The sequence below is a fragment of the Rattus norvegicus genome, chromosome 4, assembly GCF_021556685.1.
Source record: "Rattus norvegicus strain SHRSP/BbbUtx chromosome 4, alternate assembly SHRSP_T2T, whole genome shotgun sequence".
NCBI classification, from domain to species: domain Eukaryota; kingdom Metazoa; phylum Chordata; class Mammalia; order Rodentia; family Muridae; genus Rattus; species Rattus norvegicus.
This window is the reverse complement of record NC_141537.1, coordinates 151,500,283-151,526,172: the sequence shown is the minus strand read 5'-3', so window position 1 is coordinate 151,526,172 and position 25,890 is coordinate 151,500,283. Positions and strand designations below refer to the sequence as shown.

General features: G+C 40.9%; 1 protein-coding gene and 1 pseudogene across 20 annotated transcripts in view; one reads left to right on the top strand and one right to left on the bottom strand.

Moving 5' to 3' along the window:
• The window catches only part of Marchf8 (membrane associated ring-CH-type finger 8), a 117,528-nt gene that overhangs the window by 22,131 nt on the left and 69,507 nt on the right, over window positions 1-25,890 (bottom strand). For all 19 annotated transcript variants that reach the window (NM_001401666.1, XM_087657622.1, NM_001401674.1 and 16 more), the window contains 1 exon segment: window positions 2,443-2,493. In NM_001401666.1, coding sequence (NP_001388595.1) covers window positions 2,443-2,493 — 51 coding nt within the window.
• On the top strand, window positions 18,506-21,433 carry Rpl23al6 (ribosomal protein L23A like 6; annotated as a pseudogene). The gene has a single exon (XR_015686960.1). The product of XR_015686960.1 is annotated as a ribosomal protein L23A like 6 (transcript).

The window sequence follows — 25,890 nt, the reverse complement described above, 5'->3', positions numbered from 1 at the left end:
CTGCTGAGGTTTTTAAACCTCCTCACTTCTAATTTCAATAACTACTGAGGGAAAAGAGCACAGGAGTAAGTGTATGGTTAGATATTAAATACTTATCAGGCATAGTAGCGCATGCTTTAATCCAGTACTCAGGAGATGGAGGCAGGAGGATCTCTGTGAGCTTGAGATAGGTCAGCCTGGTCTACAGAGTGATCTCCAGGTCATCCAGAGCTACATAATGAGATTCTCAAAGATAGATAGATAGATAGATAGATAGATAGATAGATAGATAGATAGATAGATAGATAGGCAGGCAGGCAGGCAGGCAGGCAGGCAGGCAGGCAGGCAGGCAGGCAGGCAGGCAGGCAGGCTAAAAGGCTAAGGTTATAGGTAGAAGGAAACTAGCCTGGACTGAGATAGGGATTAGTATTATGTCAACTGAGGAAGCACTGAGGAGGAAAAGGTAGCAGGAATGAGGAGGCTGAGATAGTTAGGATTCAGATAATTTAAAAATTAAAGATATGGAAGGTTAGAGGTAAAAAGTAAAGGAACTGGGGAGACAGCTCTGTGAGTAAGGTATTGATGCACAAGCATATGAACCCCAGTTTGAATCCACAGAACCCCCATAAACTGTCAAAGTAGTGTATAAATTTACACTACTTTGGGATGTGGAGATGGGAGGTTGGGAGGTGGAGACAGGAGAGCCCTGGAAGCTCCCAGGCAAACAATGTGGACAGTGAGGACTGACAAATGAGATTGTTTTCTTTTGGTTCTTTTTTTTTTTCGGAGCTGGGGACCGAACCCAGGGCCTTGCGCTTCCTAGGCAAGCGCTCTGCCACTGAGCCAAATCCCCAACCCCGAGATTGTTTTCTTATTCCTCTCCTGTGCCATGGGTCATATGCACCTTCATTCATATATGCACATGTGTGCGTACACACACACACACACACACACACACACACACACACACACACAAACACTCACAAAGAGCAGGGCGTGAGGAAGAATGAAATGAGGTAAGGAGGAGAGAGAGGTGGATATGGGTTGTGCATAGGAAGAATAGTAAAAAGTGCACAGCACAATGAGTACAAAGCATATAGAACAACTACAAAGCCTGAGCGGTACAGAACTAAATTAAGACTCTTAAATGTTAAGTGTGCATCATAAAAAAAAAAAAAAAACAATGAGAGCCAAGTGAAGTTAATATAAAATAGATTAAGAAATCATCGCACCAGTGAATATTTCCTGTTAGTGACTAGGTTTCTGAACTCCTTCCCTCCTACAGCGGCTTCATGTAACGAACAGCACCAGTTCACCTGTGTAGCCCTTGGTTCCCACATCATCAGTTGATGTGGCAGTGAGGGTGTCCTCCAGGGTACCTTAAAGGTCAGCTTCCAAGTCCACAGGCCCCGACAATCCCTGTTCCTAGTCTACCATGCTTTTGGTTTATCTATATATTACACCATTTCAGCTTCTCTCTCCAGCACAGTCTGGAGCAAGGGGTGAAGGTAAAAGTGCTTGCTGGAAGCTCCTTGGTGATGCAGGGGACTCTGCTTCAGGCTCATATCCATCTCTGGTCTTCCTCTCTATCCATGCTGTACATAGTCCTTGGTCTTGCGAACACTTCTCCCTCTGTGGCTATTGTAGCAATGTTGGTGTGTAGAAGGGATTATAAACCCTCAACTAGCCATTCCCACTGACCTCCGAAACCATGCACATTGGGGCGGAATCTGCTTCAAGTTCTCAGGCCCAGAGTTGCAGAGCCTATGCTGTAGTTCCCACTGTGTGGGAAGCTGGTGTCTACTGGGCCAGATTCTAGCATGCACTGTGCTTCTAGAAAGCTACCTATGTAAACACTGCAGGAAGCACAGATGCACTGTGTGACCACGGCTAAGCAGGATGATGACAACATAGCAAGAAAGGTAGAACAGAGAGAAGAGCGAGCCTGGAAACGACTCTGAACCTGGCTCTAGACTGCTTTCAGAAATCTTGTCCCTGAGTCATATAAATCCACTTCCAGCCAAACACGGTCATAAGTGGAGAAACAGACTCTGGTACCTAAGACTTCTCTGCCTGAAAAGTATAATTTGAGGGGTTGGAAATAGAATTTCTCCAATAAGTCTCCCCTAGCACACACTCAAAGTTGCTTTGCTGGAAAAATATCATATCCAGTCTCAGAGTAGATTGTAGAAATGCGTCAAGAAAAGAGGGCTGAAAGGGGCTCAGGTGGTGAGGATGTGAGCCTGGATTACAGTTAGTCCTGCTCAGTCACAGACCTGGTCTCAAAACATAAAATAAAGAGTAATAGAGAAAGATATTGACCTGACCTCTGGCTTCCAGGTTACACATACACTAACATGCACACGGGAATGTACACTTTAAAAACATGACAATGAATACATGCAAAGTGGAGGAATACAAAAGTCCCAAGATATAAAATAATTTATTTTGGTAGCACTTCACCTTAGAAATGTTGCTTGGATGACTCATGGAATGTCCCAAAGTCTTCTCATTCTGTAAGACAAAAAGGTAGTAATTAAGCTCCAATTAAAAGCATGCAAAGAACAAGTAATCAATTATTCTAATAAGATGTTATTCCTGTAAGCAAGCACAAACCAATCTACTAGATATATATTCCTAGGTATTAGACATTGGAAATTTGGGCAAAAGTAAATAAAACAATGGTCCCTGACCTAAAGAAACTTATCATGGAAAGAACAGAATTTTGGAAAAATAAAAATAAAATCACAGCAACAGACACTTTCAAATTCATAGTTCAGAGATGAGAAATCCTATATACCCTTATACCTGACAGAATCTGTGTTATGAAAGACCACTAAAAAGACAAGGAAGAGGGTGGGGTGTGTGACCCCACCTCCAACTGTCAAATGCCCAATGCCTAAGATTGTCAGATCACTGGCCTCCTCCCTCCCATAGCGATCACAGCCCATCACAAACTCATGTAGCAAATTCTCCCGTTTGCCTCTTAATCTCATAGCTCATCTCCATTTTTACTTGCTAATATTTGAAGATCTTTTGAATTCTAATGTGGAATTTTAAAAATAACTTTCTATATTGTCCCTCTGTTCATAAGCTGACCTTGTTAACGGATAACAGATAACTTCCCCCTTTCATCCAACTTTATACACTGAAGTCCAAACCCTTATATCCTGAAATTGGACTATAACCATATTTAGAGACAGGAGCCTGCAATGTGGTGATTAAATTGTAAAGAGGTCATTAAAGAGGACCACAGTCCAACAATGGAAACATCCGGGCTGGAATGAAGATATTCTAAAGAAACACTTGTGTCTCTCCTTTCGGCAGTTAGTGCCGGAAACAAAGAGATTTCAAAACAATGGAATTCCAAGAATATCATGCAGGAAAGGAAAAGACTAGGAGTGTGGTGTCAGCAAAATGGAGAGTTTGTCTCTCAGACACAAACTTCACATGTCTTAACAACTTGTCAGATATCCTTACCATAGAGACTGGAGCTGACACAGTGGTAAAAGGCAGGGCCATGTCTTGACTAGGATTATGAGAATAGCCTCCCCAGGCTCAAATGTTTGAAAATACTTAACCCCTAGTTGGTGGAATTGTTTGTGAAATATTAGGAGGTGTGGCCTTGTTGGAGGAAGTACGTCAGTGGAGATGGGCTTTAGGGTTTCAAAGGTGTCTTGTCTGTCTGTCTCTATGTGTCTGTCTGCCTATGCCTCCTACTTTTGATTCAGATATAAACTTTCAGCTCTTCCTGCTGTCATGTTCTGCCATTATGGACTCTAACACTCTGAAACTACAAGTCCCAAAGTAAGTAAGTTCTTTCTTTTACATGTTGCTTTAATCATGACATCATACTGTGCGTACCTTTGGTCTCTATTTAAACCTAACCTACTAGGACTTCAGAGAAGAACTTGATCACTGGACTTCTGTGTGCTCCTAGTGTAGCCACACTGAATATTCTCTTTCTGCTTTTCACTACTGTCTTCAGTTGGCTAACTGAGGATGGGTGGCCAAGACTGGCTGGTTAGGGTTACTAGGACAGAGGTGGTCTTCTAAGAAGAGATAGGAGCAGGACAAGCAGAAAGTACTATACAGACAAGAAACGGAAGAGAGAAGCTCAAAGGAACCCAATCTTGTTGGTACTTTATGCTGAGACATCCAGTCACCAAATAGAGAAATTTTTGGCTACTTAAGCCATTTTGCTACAGTATCCTTGGTACAGTGTTCTAACCTTTCTAATGCTACAAACCCTTCTACTACAGCTCCTCATGTTGTGGTGATGCCCAACCATAAAATTATTTTCATTGCTACTTCCTAAATGTAGTTTTTCTACTATTATAATCATAATGTAAAATGTCCGTATACTCTGGTGGTCTGAAGTGACACCTGTGAAAAGGTTGTTTAAAGCCCCAAAAGGATCACAACCCAGAAGTTGAGAGCCTCGACTTAGCAAACAAAGAAGTATTCCTATATGCACTTTTGTCTTATTGAGAACCTCCCACTAAATACAAACAAAAGAAAACTATTTCAAAATAAAGAGTTTTCACTTCCATTTTTATGATCCATTTTCTTTTACATTCACTCAAACCATGAAAGGCTAAGTAAAGTCTACTGAGGTAAAAATTGATTACCTCACCTATGATTGTCAGAGGTACAAAAGGTCTTTCAAAATCCCCCTTTAGGCTTTTCCACCCATCCATCCATGCCTGAAGATGATTAGGCACTTGACTTATCTTTTGGTCTGCTGGCACTCTCACACACAAGACCAGTAATCATCAACATAGGTGGAAAGGATTGAGAAGCAAGTGAAAGAAGCTAAATTTTTCCCTTTTTTCAACATGCCAAATTCCACACTGCCCTCTTTCTCATATTCTTGCTTAATGTTCTTAAATGCCCAATGTTCTTAAAATGTTGGTAAAGAAGTCTTCAGATCAATTACCAGTTCTATTTTGGTAATGTTGTTTTCTTTGGTGTTATAAAAATAATGTGTTTATGCAAATTCTAAATATTTTGTCATATTCTTTTATAAATCTAAACAGAAACAAAACATACTTCTCTTTTAAGTGTACAATATAGTCCCTGTTATTATTAAGTGTTTACCCTTAATGAAAGACTTCTTGATCTTACACCAGACTATTATAAAGGAAAAGGAAAAAATTATAAAGAGCACTTAAAGAATTCAGAGTATGGCACCTAAGATAGCTTTTAAGAACTTAGGCTTCTAGAGCTAATACATGCCGACGGGCGCTGACCCCCCTTCCCGTGGGGGGGACGCGTGCATTTATCAGATCAAAACCAACACGGTCAGCCCCCTCCCGGCTCCGGCCGGGGGTCGGGCGCCGGCGGCTTTGGTGACTCTAGATAACCTCGGGCCGATCGCACGCCCTCCGTGGATAATAAATGGTAAAGCCCAACATAAGGAGGCAAGCTATACCCTAGAAGAAGCAAGAAACTAATCGTCTTAGCAACAAAACAAAGAGAATGAAAGCACACAAACTTAACCTCACATCCAAATATGAATATAAAGGGAAACAATAATCACTATTCCTTAATATCTCTCAATATCAATGGCCTCAACTCCCCAATAAAAAGACATAGATTAACAAACTGGATACGCAACGAGGACCCTGCATTCTGCTGCCTACAGGAAACACACCTCAGAGACAAAGACAGACACTACCTCAGAGTGAAAGGCTGGAAAACAACTTTCCAAGCAAATGGTCAGAAGAAGCAAGCTGGAGTAGCCATTCTAATATCAAATAAAATCAATTTCCAACTAAAAGTCATCAAAAAAGATAAGGAAGGACACTTCATATTCATCAAAGGAAAAATCCACCAAGATGAACTCTCAAGCCTAAATATCTATGCCCCAAATACAAGGGCACCTACATACGAAAAAGAAACCTTACTAAAGCTCAAAGCACACATTGCACCTCACACAATAATAGTGGGAGATTTCAACACCCCACTCTCATCAATGGACAGATCATGGAAACAGAAATTAAACAGTGATGTCGACAGACTAAGAGAAGTCATGAGCCAAATGGACTTAACGGATATTTATAGAACATTCTATCCTAAAGCAAAAGGATATACCTTCTTCTCAGCTCCTCATGGTACTTTCTCCAAAATTGACCATATAATTGGTCAAAAAACGGGCCTCAACAGGTACAGAAAGATAGAAATAATCCCATGTGTGCTATCGGACCACCACGGCCTAAAACTGGTCTTCAATAACAATAAGGGAAGAATGCCCACATATACGTGGAAATTGAACAATGCTCTACTCAATGATAACCTGGTCAAGGAAGAAATAAAGAAAGAAATTAAAAACTTTTTAGAATTTAATGAAAATGAAGATACAACATACTCAAACTTATGGGACACAATGAAAGCTGTGCTAAGAGGAAAACTCATAGCGCTGAGTGCCTGCAGAAAGAAACAGGAAAGAGCATATGTCAGCAGCTTGACAGCACACCTAAAAGCTCTAGAACAAAAAGAAGCAAATATACCCAGGAGGAGTAGAAGGCAGGAAATAATCAAACTCAGAGCTGAAATCAACCAAGTAGAAACAAAAAGGACCATAGAAAGAATCAACAGAACCAAAAGTTGGTTCTTTGAGAAAAATCAACAAGATAGATAAACCCTTAGCCAGACTAACGAGAGGACACAGAGAGTGCGTCCAAATTAACAAAATCAGAAATGAAAAGGGAGACATAACTACAGATTCGGAGGAAATTCAAAAAATCATCAGATCTTACTATAAAAACCTATATTCAACAAAATGTAAAAATCTTCAGGAAATGGACAATTTCCTAGACAGATACCAGGTATCGAAGTTAAATCAGGAACAGATAAACCAGTTAAACAACCCCATAACTCCTAACGAAATAGAAGCAGTCATTAAAGGTCTCCCAACCAAAAAGAGCCCAGGTCCAGACGGGTTTAGTGCAGAATTCTATCAAACCTTCATAGAAGACCTCATGCCAATATTATCCAAACTATTCCACAAAATTGAAACAGATGGAGCCCTACCGAATTCCTTCTACAAAGCCACAATTACTCTTATACCTAAACCACACAAAGACACAACAAAGAAAGAGAACTTCAGACCAATTTCCCTTATGAATATCGACGCAAAAATACTCAATAAAATTCTGGCAAACCGAATTCAAGAGCACATCAAAACAATCATCCACCATGATCAAGTAGGCTTCATCCCAGGCATGCAGGGATGGTTTAATATACGGAAAACCATCAACGTGATCCATTATATAAACAAACTGAAAGAACAGAACCACATGATCATTTCATTAGATGCTGAGAAAGCATTTGACAAAATTCAACACCCCTTCATGATAAAAGTCCTCGAAAGAATAGGAATTCAAGGCCCATACCTAAACATAGTAAAAGCCATATACAGCAAACCAGTTGCTAACATTAAACTAAATGGAGAGAAACTTGAAGCAATCCCACTAAAATCAGGGACTAGACAAGGCTGCCCACTCTCTCCCTACTTATTCAATATAGTTCTTGAAGTTCTAGCCAGAGCAATCAGACAACAAAAGGAGATCAAGGGGATACAGATCGGAAAAGAAGAGGTCAAAATATCACTATTTGCAGATGATATGATAGTATATTTAAGTGATCCCAAAAGTTCCACCAGAGAACTACTAAAGCTGATAAACAACTTCAGCAAAGTAGCTGGGTATAAAATTAACTCAAATAAATCAGTTGCCTTCCTCTATACAAAAGAGAAACAAGCCGAGAAAGAAATTAGGGAAATGACACCCTTCATAATAGACCCAAATAATATAAAGTACCTCGGTGTGACTTTAACCAAGCAAGTAAAAGATCTGTACAATAAGAACTTCAAGACACTGAGGAAAGAAATTGAAGAAGACCTCAGAAGATGGAACGATCTCGCATGCTCATGGATTGGCAGGATTAATATAGTAAAAATGGCCATTTTACCAAAAGCAATCTACAGATTCAATGCAATCCCCATCAAAATACCAATCCAGTTCTTCAAAGAGTTAGACAGAACAATTTGCAAATTCATCTGGAATAACAAAAAACCCAGGATAGCTAAAGCTATCCTCAACAATAAAAGGACTTCAGGGGGAATCACTATCCCTGAACTCAAGCAGTATTACAGAGCAATAGTGATAAAAACTGCATGGTATTGGTACAGAGACAGACAGATAGACGAATGGAATAGAATTGAAGACCCAGAAATGAACCCACACACCTATGGTCACTTGATTTTTGACAAAGGAGCCAAAACCATCCAATGGAAAAAAGATAGCATTTTCAGCAAATGGTGCTGGTTCAACTGGAGGGCAACATGTAGAAGAATGCAGATCGATCCATGCTTATCACCCTGTACAAAGCTTAAGTCCAAGTGGATCAAGGACCTCCACATCAAACCAGACACACTCAAACTAATAGAAGAAAAACTAGGGAAGCATCTGGAACACATGGGCACTGGAAAAAATTTCCTGAACAAAACACCAATGGCTTATGCTCTAAGATCAAGAATCGACAAATGGGATCTCATAAAACTGCAAAGCTTCTGTAAGGCAAAGGACACTGTGGTTAGGACAAAACGGCAACCAACAGATTGGGAAAAGATCTGTACCAATCCTACAACAGACAGAGGCCTTATATCCAAAATATACAAAGAACTCAAGAAGTTAGACCGCAGGGAGACAAATAACCCTATTAAAAAATGGGGTTCAGAGCTAAACAAAGAATTCACAGCTGAGGAATGCCGAATGGCTGAGAAACACCTAAAGAAATGTTCAACATCTTTAGTCATAAGGGAAATGCAAATCAAAACAACCCTGAGATTTCACCTCACACCAGTGAGAATGGCTAAGATCAAAAACTCAGGTGACAGCAGATGCTGGCGAGGATGTGGAGAAAGAGGAACACTCCTCCATTGTTGGTGGGATTGCAGACTGGTAAAACCATTCTGGAAATCAGTCTGGAGGTTCCTCAGAAAATTGGACATTGAACTGCCTGAGGATCCAGCTATACCTCTCTTGGGCATATACCCAAAAGATGCCTCAACATATAAAAGAGACACGTGCTCCACTATGTTCATCGCAGCCTTATTTATAATAGCCAGAAAATGGAAAGAACCGAGATGCCCTTCAACAGAGGAATGGATACAGAAAATGTGGTACATCTACACAATGGAATATTACTCAGCTATCAAAAACAACGAGTTTATGAAATTCGTAGGCAAATGGTTGGAACTGGAAAATATCATCCTGAGTGAGCTAACCCAATCACAGAAAGACATACATGGTATGCACTCATTGATAAGTGGCTATTAGCCCAAATGCTTGAATTACCCTAGATCCCTAGAACAAACGAAACTCAAGACGGATGATCAAAATGTGAATGCTTCACTCCTTCTTTAAATGAGGAAAAAGAATACCCTTGGCAGGGAAGGGAGAGGCAAAGATTAAAACAGAGACTGAAGGAACACCCATTCAGAGCCTGCCCCACATGTGGCCCATACATATACAGCCACCCAATTAGACAAGATGGATGAAGCAAAGAAGTGCAGACCGACAGGAGCCGGATGTAGATCGCTCCTGAGAGACACAGCCAGAATACAGCAAATATAGAGGCGAATGCCAGCAGCAAACCACTGAACTGAGAATAGGTCCCCTATTGAAGGAATCAGAGAAAGAACTGGAAGAGCTTGAAGGGGCTCGAGACCCCAAAAGTACAACAATGCCAAGCAACCAGAGCTTCCAGGGACTAAGCCACTACCTAAAGACTATACATGGACTGACCCTGGACTCTGACCCCATAGGTAGCAATGAATATCCTAGTAAGAGCACCAGTGGAAGGGGAAGCCCTGGGTCCTGCTAAGACTGAACCCCCAGTGAACTAGTCTATGGGGGGAGGGCGGCAATGGGGGGAGGGTTGGGAGGGGAACACCCATAAGGAAGGGGAGGGGGGAGGGGGATGTTTGCCCGGAAACCGGGAAAGGGAATAACACCCGAAATGTATATAAGAAATACTCAAGTAAATAAAAAAAAAAAAAAATGGGGTTCAGAGCTAAACAAAGAATTCACAGCTGAGGAATGCCGAATGGCTGAGAAACACCTAAAGAAATGTTCAACATCTTTAGTCATAAGGGAAATGCAAATCAAAACAACCCTGAGATTTCACCTCACACCAGTGCGATTGGCTAAGATCAAAAACTCAGGTGACAGCAGATGCTGGCGAGGATGTGGAGAAAGAGGAACACTCCTCCATTGTTGGTGGGGTTGCAGACTGGTAAAACCATTCTGGAAATCAGTCTGGAGGTTCCTCAGAAAATTGGACATTGAACTGCCTGAGGATCCAGCTATACCTCTCTTGGGCATATACCCAAAAGATGCCTCAACATATAAAAGAGACACGTGCTCCACTATGTTCATCGCAGCCTTATTTATAATAGCCAGAAACTGGAAAGAACCCAGATGCCCTTCAACAGAGGAATGGATACAGAAAATGTGGTACATCTACACAATGGAATATTACTCAGCTATCAAAAACAACGAGTTTATGAAATTCGTAGGCAAATGGTTGGAACTGGAAAATATCATCCTGAGTGAGCTAACCCAATCACAGAAAGACATACATGGTATGCACTCATTGATAAGTGGCTATTAGCCCAAATGCTTGAATTACCCTAGATCCCTAGAACAAACGAAACTCAAGACGGATGATCAAAATGTGAATGCTTCACTCCTTCTTTAAATGAGGAAAAAGAATACCCTTGGCAGGGAAGGGAGAGGCAAAGATTAAAACAGAGACTGAAGGAACACCCATTCAGAGCCTGCCCCACATGTGGCCCATACATATACAGCCACCCAATTAGACAAGATGGATGAAGCAAAGAAGTGCAGACCGACAGGAGCCGGATATAGATCGCTCCTGAGAGACACAGCCAGAATACAGCAAATACAGAGGCGAATGCCAGCAGCAAACCACTGAACTGAGAATAGGTCCCCTATTGAAGGAATCAGAGAAAGAACTGGAAGAGCTTGAGGGGCTCGAGACCCCAAAAGTACAACAATGCCAAGCAACCAGAGCTTCCAGGGACTAAGCCACTACCTAAAGACTATACATGGACTGACCCTGGACTCTGACCCCATAGGTAGCACTGAATATCCTAGTAAGAGCACCAGTGGAAGGGGAAGCCCTGGGTCCTGCTAAGACTGAACCCCCAGTGAACTAGTCTATGGGGGGAGGGCGGCAATGGGGGGAGGGTTGGGAGGGGAACACCCATAAGGAAGGGGAGGGGGGAGGGGGATGTTTGCCCGGAAACCGGGAAAGGGAATAACACTCGAAATGTATATAAGAAATACTCAAGTTAATAAAAAAAAAAAAGAAAGAAATGTATATAAGAAATACTCAAGTTAATAAAAAAAAAAAAAGAACTTAGGCTTCATTCCATCACATTATTTATACACTCACCTAATAGAAATACAATGATTGTCCAAAAATTCTGTATCTGTTCAAGCATCATTTATGATTGAAAATGTACTGTAGATAAATAAAAGGCTCTATAATGAATTCTGGCTTGACAATGAATGTACTGGTTATTTGACACCAGATTTTAAGTAGCTCATTAAATTAAAATACCATGCTTTGGACTATCTGCACAGAAAACGAGTTATATCTAGTATCACATTACCTGCTGTGGTGGTTTGGCTGATGATGGCCACATATAGACTCATATATTTAAATGCTTGGTCCCCAGTTAGTGGGACTCTTTAGGAAGGATTAGGAGGTGTGGCTGTATTGGAAGAAGTACATCACTGGGAGGTGGGGCTTTGAGGTTTCAAAAATACTCATGCTATTCCCAGGTAGCTCTTTGTGCCTTGTGCTTGTGGATCAATAAATTCTCAGCTACTGCTTCAAGCACCATACCTGCCTGCCACCATACCTTCTTGCCTGCTGCCTTGCCCTCTTGCCGGCTGCCATACCTTAGTCATGATATTCTATTACAACAACTGAAAAGTAACTAAGACACCTTCCACAAAACAAACAAAATAGCCAGTTTGGTGGAATCAGGAAATCTACGGATAAGTTTTGAGGAACTAAAAGAATCAATAAATCATCCACTAAGACCTTTTCATGGCAATAAATACCAGGGTGGGAGGGTCCCGGCTCTTAAGCTCTATAACACTGATAATCTATACTAAGAACCAAACACTGCTCTTTGCATAATAAACTTGAAAAATAAATCAATTCTTCAGTTGAAGAACATCTAGGTTGTTTCCAGTTTGGGGATATTATAAATAAAGTTTCCATGAACATATCTGAGCAAGTATCTTTGTGATAGGACGGAACATCTTTTGGTTATTTCCCCAGCGGTAGGATAACTGGGTCTTAAGGGAGATCAAGTCCCAATTCTCTCGACAGCACACCTAAAAGATCTAGAACAAAAAGAACCAAATACACCCAGGAGGAGTAGAAGACAGGAAATAATCAAACTCAGAGCTGAAATCAGCCAAGTAGAAACAAAAAGGACCATAGAAAGAATCAACAGAACCAAAAGTTGGTTCTTTGAGAAAAATCAACAAGATAGATAAACCCTTAGCCAGACTAACAAGAGGACACAGAGAGTGTTTCCAAATTAACAAAATCAGAAATGAAAAGGGAGACATAACTACAGATTCAGAGGAAATTTAAAAAATCATCAGATCTTACTATAAAAGCCTATATTCAACAAAACTTGAAAATCTGCAGGAAAGGGACAATTTCCTAGACAGGTACCAGGGACCGAAGTTAAATCAGGAACAGATAAACCAGTTACACAACCCCATAACTCCTAACGAAATAGAAGCAGTCATTAAAGGTCTCCCAACCAAAAAGAGCCCAAGTCCAGATGGGGTTTAGTGCAGAATTCTATCAGACCTTCATAGAAGACCTCATACCAATATTATCCAAACTATTCCACAAAATTGAAACAGATGGATCACTACCGAATTCCTTCTATGAAGCCACAACTACTCTTATACCTAAACCACACAAAGACCCAACAAAGAAAGAGAATTTCAGACCAATTTCCCTTATGAATATCGACGCAAAAATACTCAATAAAATTCTGGCAAACCAAATCCAAGAGCACATCAAAACAATCATCCACCATGATCAAGTAGGCTTCATCCCAGGCATGCAGGGATGGTTTAATATACGGAAAACCATCAACGTGATCCATTATATAAACAAACTGAAAGAACAAAATCACATGATCATTTCATTAGATGCCGAGAAAGCATTTGATAAAATTCAACACCCGTTCATGATAAAAGTCCTGGAAAGAATAGGAATTCAAGGCCCATACCTAAACATAGTAAAAGCCATACACAGCAAACCAGTTGCTAACATTAAACTAAATGGAGAGAAACTTGAAGCAATCCCACTAAAATCAGGGACAAAACAAGGCTGCCCACTCTCTCCCTACTTATCCAATATAGTTCTTGAAGTTCTAGCCAGAGCAATCAGACAACAAAAGGAAATCAAGGGGATACAGATTGGTAAAGAAGAAGTCAAAATATCACTATTTGCAGATGATATGATAGTATATTTAAGTGATTCCAAAAGTTCCATCAGAGAACTACTAAAGCTGATAAACAACTTCAGCAAAGTGGCTGGGTATAAAATTAACTCAAATAAATCAGTAGCCTTCCTCTACACAAAAGAGAAACAAGCCGAGAAAGAAATTAGGGAAATGACACCCTTCATAATAGACCCAAACAATATAAAGTACCTCGGTGTAACTTTAACCAAGCAAGTAAAAGATCTGTATTATAAGAAGTTCAAGCCTCTGAAGAAAGACACTGAAGAAGACCTGAGAAGATGGAAAGATCTCCCATGCTCATGGATTGGCAGGATTAATATAGTAAAAATGGCCATTTTACCAAAAGCGATCTACAGATTCAATGCAAACCCCATCAAAATACCAATCCAATTCCTCAAAGAGTTAGACAGAACAATTTGCAAATTCATCTGGAATAACAAAAAACCCAGGATAGCTAAAACTATTCTCAACAATAAAAGGACTTCAGGGGGAATCACTATCCCTGAACTCAAGCAGTATTACAGAGCAATAGTGATAAAAAACTGCATGGTATTGGTACAGAGACAGACAGATAGACCAATGGAACAGAATTGAAGACGCAGAAATGAACCCACACACCTATGGTCACTTGATTTTTGACAAAGGAGCCAAAACCATTCAATGGAAAAAAGATAGCATTTTCAGCAAATGGTGCTGGTTCAACTGGAGGGCAACATGTAGAAGAATGCAAATCGATCCATGCTTATCACCCTGTACAAAGCTTAAGTCCAAGTGGATCAAGGACTTCCACATCAAACCAGATACACTCAAACTAATAGCAGAAAAACTAGGGCAGCATGTCGAACACATGGGCACTAGAAAAAAATTTCCTGAACAAAACACCAATGGCTTACGCTCTAAGATCAAGAATTGACAAATGGGATCTCATAAAACTGCAAAGCTTCTGTAATGCAAAGGACACTGTGGTTAGGATAAAACAGCAACCAACAGATTTGGAAAAGATCTTTACCCATCCTACAACAGATAGAGGGCTTATATCCAAAATATACAAAGAACTCAAGAAGTTAGACCGCAGGGAGACAAATAACCCTATTAAAAAATAGGGTTCAGAACTAAACAAAGAATTCACAGTTGAGGAATGCCGAATGGCTGAGAAACACCTAAAGAAATGTTCAACATCTTTAGTCATAAGGGAAATGCAAATCAAAACAACCCTGAGATTTCACCTCACACCAGTGAGAATGGCTAAGATCAAAAACTCAGGTGACAACAAATGCTGGCGAGGATGTGGAGAAAGAGGAACACTCCTCCATTGTTGGTGGGATTGCAGACTGGTAAAACCATTCTGGAAATCAGTCTGGAGGTTCCTCAGAAAATTGGACATTGAACTACCTGAGGATCCAGCTATACCTCTCTTGGGCATATACCCACAAGATGCCCCAACATATAAAAAAGACACGTGCTCCACTATGTTCATAGCAGCCTTATTTATAATAGCCAGAAGGTGGAAAGAACCCAGATGTCCTCCCAACAGAGGAATGGATACAGAAAATGTGGTACATCTACACAATGGAATATTACTCAGCTATCAAAAACAATGCCTTTATGAAATTCATAGACAAATGGTTGGAACTGGAAAATATCATCCTGAGTGAGGTAACCCAATTACAGAAAAACACACATGGTATGCACTCATTGATAAGTGATTATTAGTCCAAATGCTTGAATTACCCTAAATGCATAGAACACATGAAACTCAAGACAGATGATCAAAATGTGAATGCTTCACTCCTTCTTTAAAAGGGGGAACAAGAATACCCTTGGCAGGGAATAGAGAGGCAAAGATTAAAACAGACACAGAAGGAACACCCATTCAGAGCCTGCCCCACATGTGGCCCATACATATACAGCCACCCAATTAGACAAGATAGATGAAGCAAAGAAGTGCAGGCCGACAGGAGCCGGATGTAGATCGCTCCTGAGAGACACAGCCAGAATACAGCAAATACAGAGGCGAATGCCAGCAGCAAACCACTGAACTGAGAACGGGACCCCTGTTGAAGGAATGAGAGAAAGAACTGGAAGAGCTTGAAGGGGCTCGAGACCCCATATGTACAACAATGCCAAGCAACCAGAGCTTCCAGGGACTAAGCCACTACCTAAGGACTATACATGGACTGACCCTGGACTCTGACCTCATAGGTAGCAATGAATATTCTAGTAAGAGCACCAGTGGAAGGGGAAGCCCTTGGTCCTGCTAAGACTGAACCCCCAGTGAACTAGATTGTTGGGGGGAAGGCGGCAATGGGGGGAGGGTGGGGAGGGGAATACCCATAACGAAGGGCAGGGGGAGGGATTAGGGAGATGTCTGCCCGGAAATCGGGAAAGGGAATAACACTCGAAATGTAAATAAGAAATACTCAAGTTAATAAAAGAGAGAGAGAGAGAGAGAGAGAGAGAGAGAGAGAGAGAGAGAGAGAGAGATATCTTCCCTTCTGTCCAATGGAGTTAGACTACAATAGATTAAGCCAAGGACTTCCAATGCCTGTTTGATTTTGTCTTCTCTACACACAGGAAGACTAGAAGTAAATAGGACAATGCAATTAAACCAAACCTTTGAGCTACAGGAAGAAAAAGATCTGGGAATTACAACGGCTTGAAGAAGTAAACAGATATTTGAACCACAGTCCACAAAAGACAGATTGGGATCTCTGACCTAGAACTGCAGAATATACTCAACTACATTGTAAAGCGAAATCATTAGCATTCTTTATAAAATCTGTCGAGTAGAAAATTATAGCTCCAGTCTCCAAGATATATTATGAAGTTACTCAAGACAATTAGCTGTTATAAATATTAAAACTCACATGGGCAAAGAGTATAGAGACATTACAACAGAGATAGAAGCACCATGGACTCAGAGGTGATGTCATCCAAATTACCCTGGTGTTCTATAGCAAAGATTTTAGACCATCTGTGATAGAAATGCTTCTACCAAGAACTGTGAAGCCTCTTGAAGCCAAAACCAAGAAAGTCTCAGCAGCTGAGGTATGCAAAATTTTAAAGAAGATGCAATTGAAATTTTCAGAACTGTCAAAAGCTCTCAAAGTGATGTTCTGTATTAAATAGTCTCATAAGTAGACTAGAAAGGAAGGAGATGAACATTAGTGAGAAAGGCTTTGAAGAGTGACCAGCGGCTCCTGGACCTTTGGGAGAACAAAAGGTGTTCATGGTGTGATGCCCCAGAGGGAAGGAGGAGGAATGCTAGAGTTTTGTGTAATCGTCAACACTGTTATCCCACATGAGGTCCATTCCTGGTTTTGAACATCAATTACCTATTCACATATGCCACTCATACAAGTGTGGAATTTATAAGGAGGAACTTCTAAAAGTTAATATTTTGGAGGATAGTTATTTTTTCAATCATCCTCTGAAGATTAATAACATTTCTCCGTTAAAGTAATACCTCCGAGATATGAGCAGTCTGGTTCTAGACCACTACCTTGAAGCCATGCAATTGTTTTGTTTTCCTTCTACATATAGAAGTTATTTTACGGTGACCAGGACCAATGCCAAAAACCTTTAGTTCCAGATACTCTGGAGGATGAGCCAAGAGGTCAGTTAACCCATAATGTTCAAAGCCAGCATGAACGACATAACACATTTCTAGATTAAATTCCATTTCAAATGCTATTTTTGTGCTGTAATGTAATTATTGGGGAAAATAAAAAGCTTAAAATCATTAAAAAAAAAAGTCCCAATTCTCTGTGAAAACGCAATACTGATTTACACGTTTGCATTCCCACCATCACGGGAGGAATGTGCCCGTTGCTCCACACATCCTTGCAGCCAGGAATTAACATTTGTGGCTTTGATGTCAGCCACTGTGATAAGCATAAGACGGAATCTCATAGCCATTTTGATTCCCATTTCCCTGACGGCTAAGGATATTGAATATTTCTTCAAGTGTTTCTCAGCTAGTTGTAATTCTTTTGTTGATAATTCTCTGTTTAGATCTGTACCCCAGTTCTTAATTAGACTGTTTGGTTTGTAGATGTTATCTGGTTCTTAAGTGCTGAGGTAAGGGTGGCACAGAAACTGTGAGTGTGGCTAACCAATGACTGGACTATCGTGAGACCCATGCCACAAGACAGTCTACCTCAGACACTGCCTGGAGGGCCAAAAACCAGAAGCCAGATGGCCCAGAGACCGAGGATAGAACCGAACATGACTGGAAAAAGTCAATGGAATGATTTCTAATGATATTTTGCTATATTTTTGATATATTCATAGATTGCTGCCTAGCCCAATTGTCAGCAGAGGTGTCACCCAGCAACTGATAGAAGCAGATGCATAGACCCACAGCCAAACATTAAGTGGCACTCAGAGAATCCCGCAGAAGAAGGGGAGGAAGGATTGTAGGAACCAGAAGGGGTCAAGGTATAACACACACACACACACACACACACACACACACACACACACAAACCACCACAGAATCAACTAACCTGGACTCATAGGGACTCACTGACCCTGAACCAACAATCAGGAAGCCTGCATGGTCTAACCTAGTCCTGTATATATGTTATAGTTGTGTAGCTTTGTGTTCTGTGGGACTCCCAGTGGGGGAGAGGCACTATTTCTGATGCTTTTGACTGCTTTGGGAACCCTTGTCCTTCTACTGGATTGCCTCATCCAGCTTTTTTATGAAGGGAGGTGCCTAATCTTACTACAACTTAATATATTATGTTTGGTTGACATCACTGGGAGGCCTGCCCTTTTCTGAAGTGAAACAGAGGAAGAGTGAATGGGGAGGGAAGAGGTGGGTAGGAAAACTGGGAGGAAAGGAAGAAGAGGGAACTAGAGTGGAGATATAATGTATGAGAGAATAAATGGATTTTAAAAAGTAAGTTGAGGCTGGGCAACCCTTTTCGCCAAGATGGCGCCAAAAACGAAGAAGGAAGCTCCTGCCCCTCCCAAAGCCGAAACCAAAGCGAGGGCCTTGAAAGCTAAGAAGGCAGTGCTGAAAGGTGTCCACAGCCACAAAAAGAAGATCCGAACGTCACCCACTTTCCGGCGGCCCAAGACCCTGCAGCTCCGGAGGCAGCCAAAATATCCTGGAAAGGGTGCACCCAGGAGAAACAAGCTTGACCACTCTGCTATCATCAAATTCCCACTGACCACCGAGTCGGCCATGAAGAAAATAGAGGACAACACGCTTGTGCTCATTGTGGATATCAAGGCCAACAAACACCAGATCAAACAGGCTGTGGAGAAACTCTATGACATTGATGTGGCTAAAGTCAATACCCTGATACGGCCTGACCGAGAGAAGAAGGTGTATGTTCGCTTGGCTCCTGATTATGATGCTCTAGATGCTGCCAACAAGATTGGCATCATCTAAAGTGAGTCCAGATGGTTAATTCTAAATATATACTTCTTTTTCCACCATAAAAAAAGTAAATTGAAAAAAATCTGATGATGCAAACTCTTGTGAATTTTTTTAAGTAAAGAGAAACATCTAGAAGGTCCTTTATGTAAAGGTTGAGCCTCACTACTTAGGGCTGCTTCTCCAATATGAAAAAGGATTGCTTCCTTTACTCTTCTGTAAACTACTATTTAACATCTATGGATTTAGATACAACAGAAAAATCTAACAATTAGGAGCACAACAGAGTCAAATCTGGACTTCCACTCGAAGTCATCTTCATTCCACACTGATTTACTGTGGTATTCCTACACACATCTGCATTAGTACAGAACAAACATGCCCCCTAGCCTGCTACATTACCTAACATTACCACAAAACTGCTTGGAACAGAGTACTGACGAAGTCTATACAAACTATGGAGAAGCTGAAGAACAGCATAAAAAAGGAAAACCCCTAAATGACATGTGAGCGGAGTGGATGACTCTAGTGCACCTTATGGAGTCTATAGTATGACAGAATGGAGCTTTTCTTTCTCTTTCCTTCTTCCTTTCTCTTTCCTTCTTCCTTTCTTCCTCCCTTTCTTTTTTTCAAAGAAGAAAAGTTTGTCAAACATCAGTGACATAAAATAGAGCCCAAACTAAGCTTCAAACCAAAATATTAAAAAGTTGGCAAATTATTTTTATTTGGATCTTTAACACACTTGGTCGCTGCTCAATTGTGCCAGCATGTTTGACCACGGGGAGGAAACACACACACACACACACACACACACACACACACACACACACACACACACCCCTTTTCCCTTGAAATGCACATCCTCCCTTGTTCACTCCCATCTTCCCACTGGTTTGGTAGATTCTTTTCAGATGCTACACACAAGAGTCCCCTGGAACACCACATCCTGCCTTCCTGTTCTCTCTTAGACTACGGTGTCTCCAACTTTGTGGCCTTACTGAGGGAGGACCTTGCTGAAATGCAGACTGTGACTTCTTAGAGCTCAGATGCCTGGAGAGTCTGTGTTTCCACTAAGTTTCCAAAGTTACTCTGCTACGGAAGGTGCCTAGAAAATACACTGAAGTACAAGCTCTACTCTGGAACAACGCACAAAGGCTACGGCTCGCTGTGTGAAAGCCGACTGTCTGCGTCAATTCTGTCTCGATTTGCTTTCTACTACTGTGGTAAACACCATGGCCCAAAGCAAGTTGGAGAAGAAAGGCTTTATTCGGTTTTCACTTCCACATCACAGAAGGAAGTCAGGAACCTGGAAACAGGAACCAAAGCAGAAGCCACAGAAGAGTGCTGCTTACTTGCTCCCCATGGCTTGCTTATGCCACACAGACGTGACTACAGGCCAATCTTATGGAGGTATTTCCTCAATTTTGATTTCAGTTGACAGAGAGAGAGAGAGAGAGAGAGAGAGAGAGAGAGAGAGAGAGAGAGAGGCAGACAGACAGACAGACAGACAGACAGACAGACAGAGACAGAGAGAGAGACAGAAAGACAGGGACAGGCAGGCAGATACTGTAAAAATGACAGGGAGCTTAAAATAAACAAATCATGAAGCATATTGGAAACATTATGGCCTGAAGGGGAAGGGGGTAATTTTTATTCATGTAAGAAGTTGTCAAATCGCCAGGGAAGAATAGTCTCTGGTGAGGAATAAGGAACATTTTGTAATTAACCCACTCCTGCCAGAATATTTCCAAGTTGGAACAGGCACTTAGAAGCTGCTTTTGCTAAGTCATCGACTCCTCACTTTGGCCCAAAGGTAACCAAAAAGCAACAAGACAAAGGCTGGTGTCTCAACCTTCTCTCTGTGTCTCTCCCCTATACCTTGGCTAAACCTTTCACCTTAAATCCCAGGAAAAAGCACAATCTTCCAAGACAGAGCTCCTCTCCCCTGCAAGAGGTCATTAATCACGGAGTGTGGGGAGTGACCCTGGTGCAGACTCAGTCATCTTATAAGAAGAAACCAGACTAGTGACCTCACTATGACAACAAGTAACACATTAACAACACATTAATGGGTCAGTCATGGATGGGCCACTCCAAGCTTGACCAGGACAGCTTCCCTAAGTATACCACTTACTCTCCACCCATTTAAACAAAAACCTCACTGCCATTCCCAAAGACACACTGGGGGGTGGGATAAAGGGTTACCTGATAGACCCCTTTATTTTGTTAGCTAAAGTTCCCCAAAATAAATCACAGCTACATTAGACATTCTACAAGGCTGGTATTTGATTGTCAGTGATTGTGAGGAGGTTGGAATATTGCAGATCCAGAGCCAAGCTATCTTGGGGTATCTAAAGCCCTTCAAATAATCATTCACTGCCCACTGATGTATGTGACCTAAACTCCCCCTGTCTTGTTAGATCACAGACCCTTCAGATGCCCCCTCACAGACCAAGCATCAAGCTCCTGGCAAGCTCTCATCCCACAAGTACCTGGACAATATGGGTCATGCATTAATCTAAGCTCCTTCTCCTCCCTTAGAGACCTTGAAAAGCTGGCACCTTGCTTTGTCTAGTGGACCTAGCTTCTCTTGCTTCAGAACTTGATCTTTCTGTGCTTGTTGTCTGCAGTGTGACAGCTAACAGCTCCCCAAAGAAAGACCACATCCTTTTCTCATCCTGGGGCTTCCTCTCCTATCTAGTCCTAATGTCTACCTAACAGCGACTACTAGATATATATTTTGATATGTATAAATAGTCTCGTAGCTTTTGTCTACCCAGAGCTAAAACATGTCATCAGATAGGCTCTGAGGCCTACAGCAGAGGTGTCATTACTTTGATGTCACTTGCCTGACTCATCCTCCCACCAACATACCTGAAGGGTCATAATTTATTATTTTCTTTGTTTTGTTACTATAAAAACTTCATGAAACTGTTAGCATATTGGAACATGGTGTTTGGGATAACATAAATCTGTGTTCATGGGTCAGAGTCACTAATATTTGGCTCCAGAATAAACTATCTCACCCTCTCTGATCAGGGAGCTGTGTTTACTGCATCTTCAGTTACATGATGCTTTTGATATGGAACCCCCAGGACTGACCCTTTGCTTAAGTTGCAAACCCTAGCACAAATGGTTGAAGAGTCTATTTAACATAGCAAAGTAGCCCTGATTGCCTGGTTCTCCCAGTATCTCCCAGTCCCTACTTCTTATAGGGTATGGCTGGCATGCCCTGTCCCCTACCCTAAACTTCCCCAAACCATGGGCTGGCTGCCCTTCCCTATGTAACTCAGACTTTTTGGCTACTTGCCCTTATTTGATCTACCCTTTACTCTTTGGGCTGGTTTCTTGGCCCAGGCTGCCCTCTTGATCAGTAGTTCCTCTTCCTTCTTCCCTCTCCTTACATGGCCTGGCTCAACCTAGACATGTCCCTCTGACTCTCTTAAATGTTCCCGCCTCTGGCTATGCTCTCCCTTTAATCTACAATAAACTGTTTTGTCCACTATACTTAGAAGCATTCATGTCCTTCCCTTTTTATTTTATTTTCTCATTCACTTTGTATCGATTGCATGGCACTGGCTTCATGGCTGGTGAATTCCTTCTGATGGTCAAACCTTCATGTTTTGTTTTGACAGGGTCTCTCTAAGTAGCCTTGGCTGTCCTGGACAGCTCTCTCTAGATCAGGCTAACCTTTAAGTCACAGAGATCCTCCTGCCTCTACCTCCTGAGTGCTGGGACTAAAGGTGATTAAAGGCATGCAGCACTACACTGGCACTGGAACCATTCAGTCTGTTAATGTGCTAGCACTCAGTTCATTACATGCTAACATTCAGTTGTCTCCCCTGCCACTCATCCAAAACCTAATTCAAGGATGAAGGAAATGGTTAGAAAAAAACAGCTCTTTGATACTCCAGCTGGTTTTGCTTGATAACTGTGTTAATTCAACTTAAAACTGTAGAGGGGCTTTAATTAAAGAAATGGGGAACATTCAATGTTTACATTGTTTATTGAGTGCTAATGAGAATTCCTAACAACAGAATTATAGATTATGAATGGGCACCCTGCTTTAATTGAAATTTAAAAACATTTAAGGAAAGGAAAAGATATAATTGGTAACTTATAAATTCAGAAAGAAAAAACTGCATGATCCCCTTCACATACGGATGGTAGCATTATATATACATGCACATGTGTGTGTGCGTACACACACACACACACACACACATACACACCACTTATAGATAGGAGATGTGACTGTAATTTAAAAACTATTCAACAAATATATTAAGGTAAACTTACAGTAAGACAAATACATCATTAATTATCTTAAGGCTGTGTAATCTACATTAACAGTGAGGTGGTTGTCTGCTATACTTTTGTTCTTCAATTCATTTTAAAGCTTTAAGCAATTAATAATAAAGTGAGAAAGTGACAAGCGTTCAGAAAGTAAGTGAGATGACAAAACATAAAACAGAATATCTAAGATTTGTTTGGGGTCATTTATCTAGACTCTAGAATAGCTTTCTCTTTTTTTATTTAATTTTTTCTTATGCATATACGGGTGTGTCCATGTGAATATGTGTATTCATGTATCCTCAGAGGCCTGAAGAGTGAGCTGTGTCCCTTGGAGCTAAAGTTTCAGGCAGTTATGAGCCACTTGATATGGTGCTAAGGGCTGAACTTGGGTCCCCTGAAGAGCAGGGAGCTCAGCAGCTATCTGGCCTCTTCAGCCTTCTCTTTTATGAGGGGGCTTCATCAATGGGTGAGGGGTGCATTAAAGGAGATGACACTGGTGGTGACTCTGAGCTCTTAAGACAGTAACTTTTTAAAAAACAAGAAAGTCTCACTGTATGAAGCAGACTGACTGACCTTAAACTCAGACATCAGCCTGCCTCTGTCTCCTTAAGGCTTGGATTAAAGACATGCACCATAATGTCCAGCTAAACATATTGTGTCTTAATAGAACGTATTGCTTTCCTTAATATCACTAAGCACCATATATATGCAGTTTAAGACTCCTGAAATCATAAGTAAATAAACATATAGTTTTCTGTGACACAGACTGACAAACGCTTTTCAATTTGTAACATACAATATAGTATAATTAGGATAATAATAACTATAGTAATAATGTAGTGAAGAATATAATCTTTTCCAATGCATTTTCCACTAAGGATCTTTGTATTCATAATTGATTTTTATTAATAATTATATAAACAACTAAATGAACAAACATTTCTGGTTTTTAAAAATTATATATAGGGGTTGGAGAGATGACTCATCAGTTAAGAGCACTGACTGCTCTTCCAAAGAACTGGAATTTGGTTTCTAGTACCCACATAGCAGCTTTTAGTTGTCTGAGGCTCCAGTTTCAGTTGACCTGATGCCTTCTTTTGACCTCTGTGGACACCAGGCTTACACATGGTGCACATATAGGCAAACCCTCAAACACATAAAAATAAATCTTAAAAAACACTTTAGTGTATTAGATAAATATGTGAAACCTTAAAGCTAAAGTAATCTATATCAATGCAAGTTAGAATCACTGGCTATAAAAGTATTGAAATTACACTTACTATATTCCACATAAAGCACAAAAGGTATTAGAAGTCTTAGTTAGGAATGTGCTAATTTGGAAACATACTAGCTACTGCAAAGCAGGGACTGTTAATTTAAGGCCTTGAAGAATGGACTGGCAAATAAAGCAGAGACCCTCATACTCACAGAGTTTAATAAAATGGAGTAGGAAAGTTGCCTAAAATCACACTATTTGGGAAGTTGAGTCAGTAGGATTATCAGTTCAAGCCTAGCCTAGATTATACAGCAAGACCCTTTCTCAAAAACAAAGAGAAGACCAGACAAGACAAGAGAAGACAAGAAAATCATCGAATTTGGTTCCAATTACTTTTGTGTAATTTTGTGTCCCAAGCTCTGGAACATCCCACAGTCTCAACAAAGGCATCAGCCAAACAAAATCCAACAGACAAAGCAAAGGGCATTATCAGAACAGCCCTGACAAATGAAATCACAGGTCTCGTTTGCAAGTGTATGTATGCACACATGATAACACATACACACATGCACATACACATACAAAAGCTCACATGGATACATGGTAAATAACATCCACAAACAGAACAAAGGCTCTTTGTTCCACAAAGAAAGGAGGTGGCTTCTGCAAACAATACCTCCTCTAGAAAAGAGTCTGTAGTCTTTATTGATTCAAATACTACATTATTCTCAGGTTTTACAAAGCCAAACTCCACGATTCAAAATTAAGTGGTCAACATTAATAAAAATATATTTTTACATCAAAAGATATATCAAAAATTTACATGACATTTAAATGTTTATTGTTTTAAGAATATGTTTAGCAAATGCAAGGACATAGTCTATTAGAATAAATTGTATTACAACGTACTTCCCTGACAGTATGAACTGCAAGATTACTGTTTGGAGCAGCTCTTTGGTTCTAGGGCTTGTTATGGCATCCCTAAAGTCAGTGAGAAACCTGGGCAGTGCTGACAGTTCACTTCTCTTACCTGAAGCTTCATCTTCCAACAGAAATGCATGGGCGTGTCCTCAGTACAGCTCTCTCCAGCAGCATAGTGCCCTGCGCCAGTGCGAGGTGGGGAGGGGTTGGGACTGAGCCTGAATGCAGCTGCTTTGCAGCCCGGGAGCAGCCAGCAGAGCCACACTGCTCCGCTGCTGGACTTCAGTGCAACATTCTGTGATCAAACTGGACTAACTGCTTCCTCCAGCTGATTTCCAAGGAATGAGATCGTTTATGAATAATTCATGAGTCCCTTCCCGCAACCAACTTCACTTCTGTTCTCTGGCCCTCCTACAACAATACGCATGTAAAGATTCTAAGTACACTTGCTGACTTGCAAATAATTGAAGGTCGGTCTCCAGTCGATGG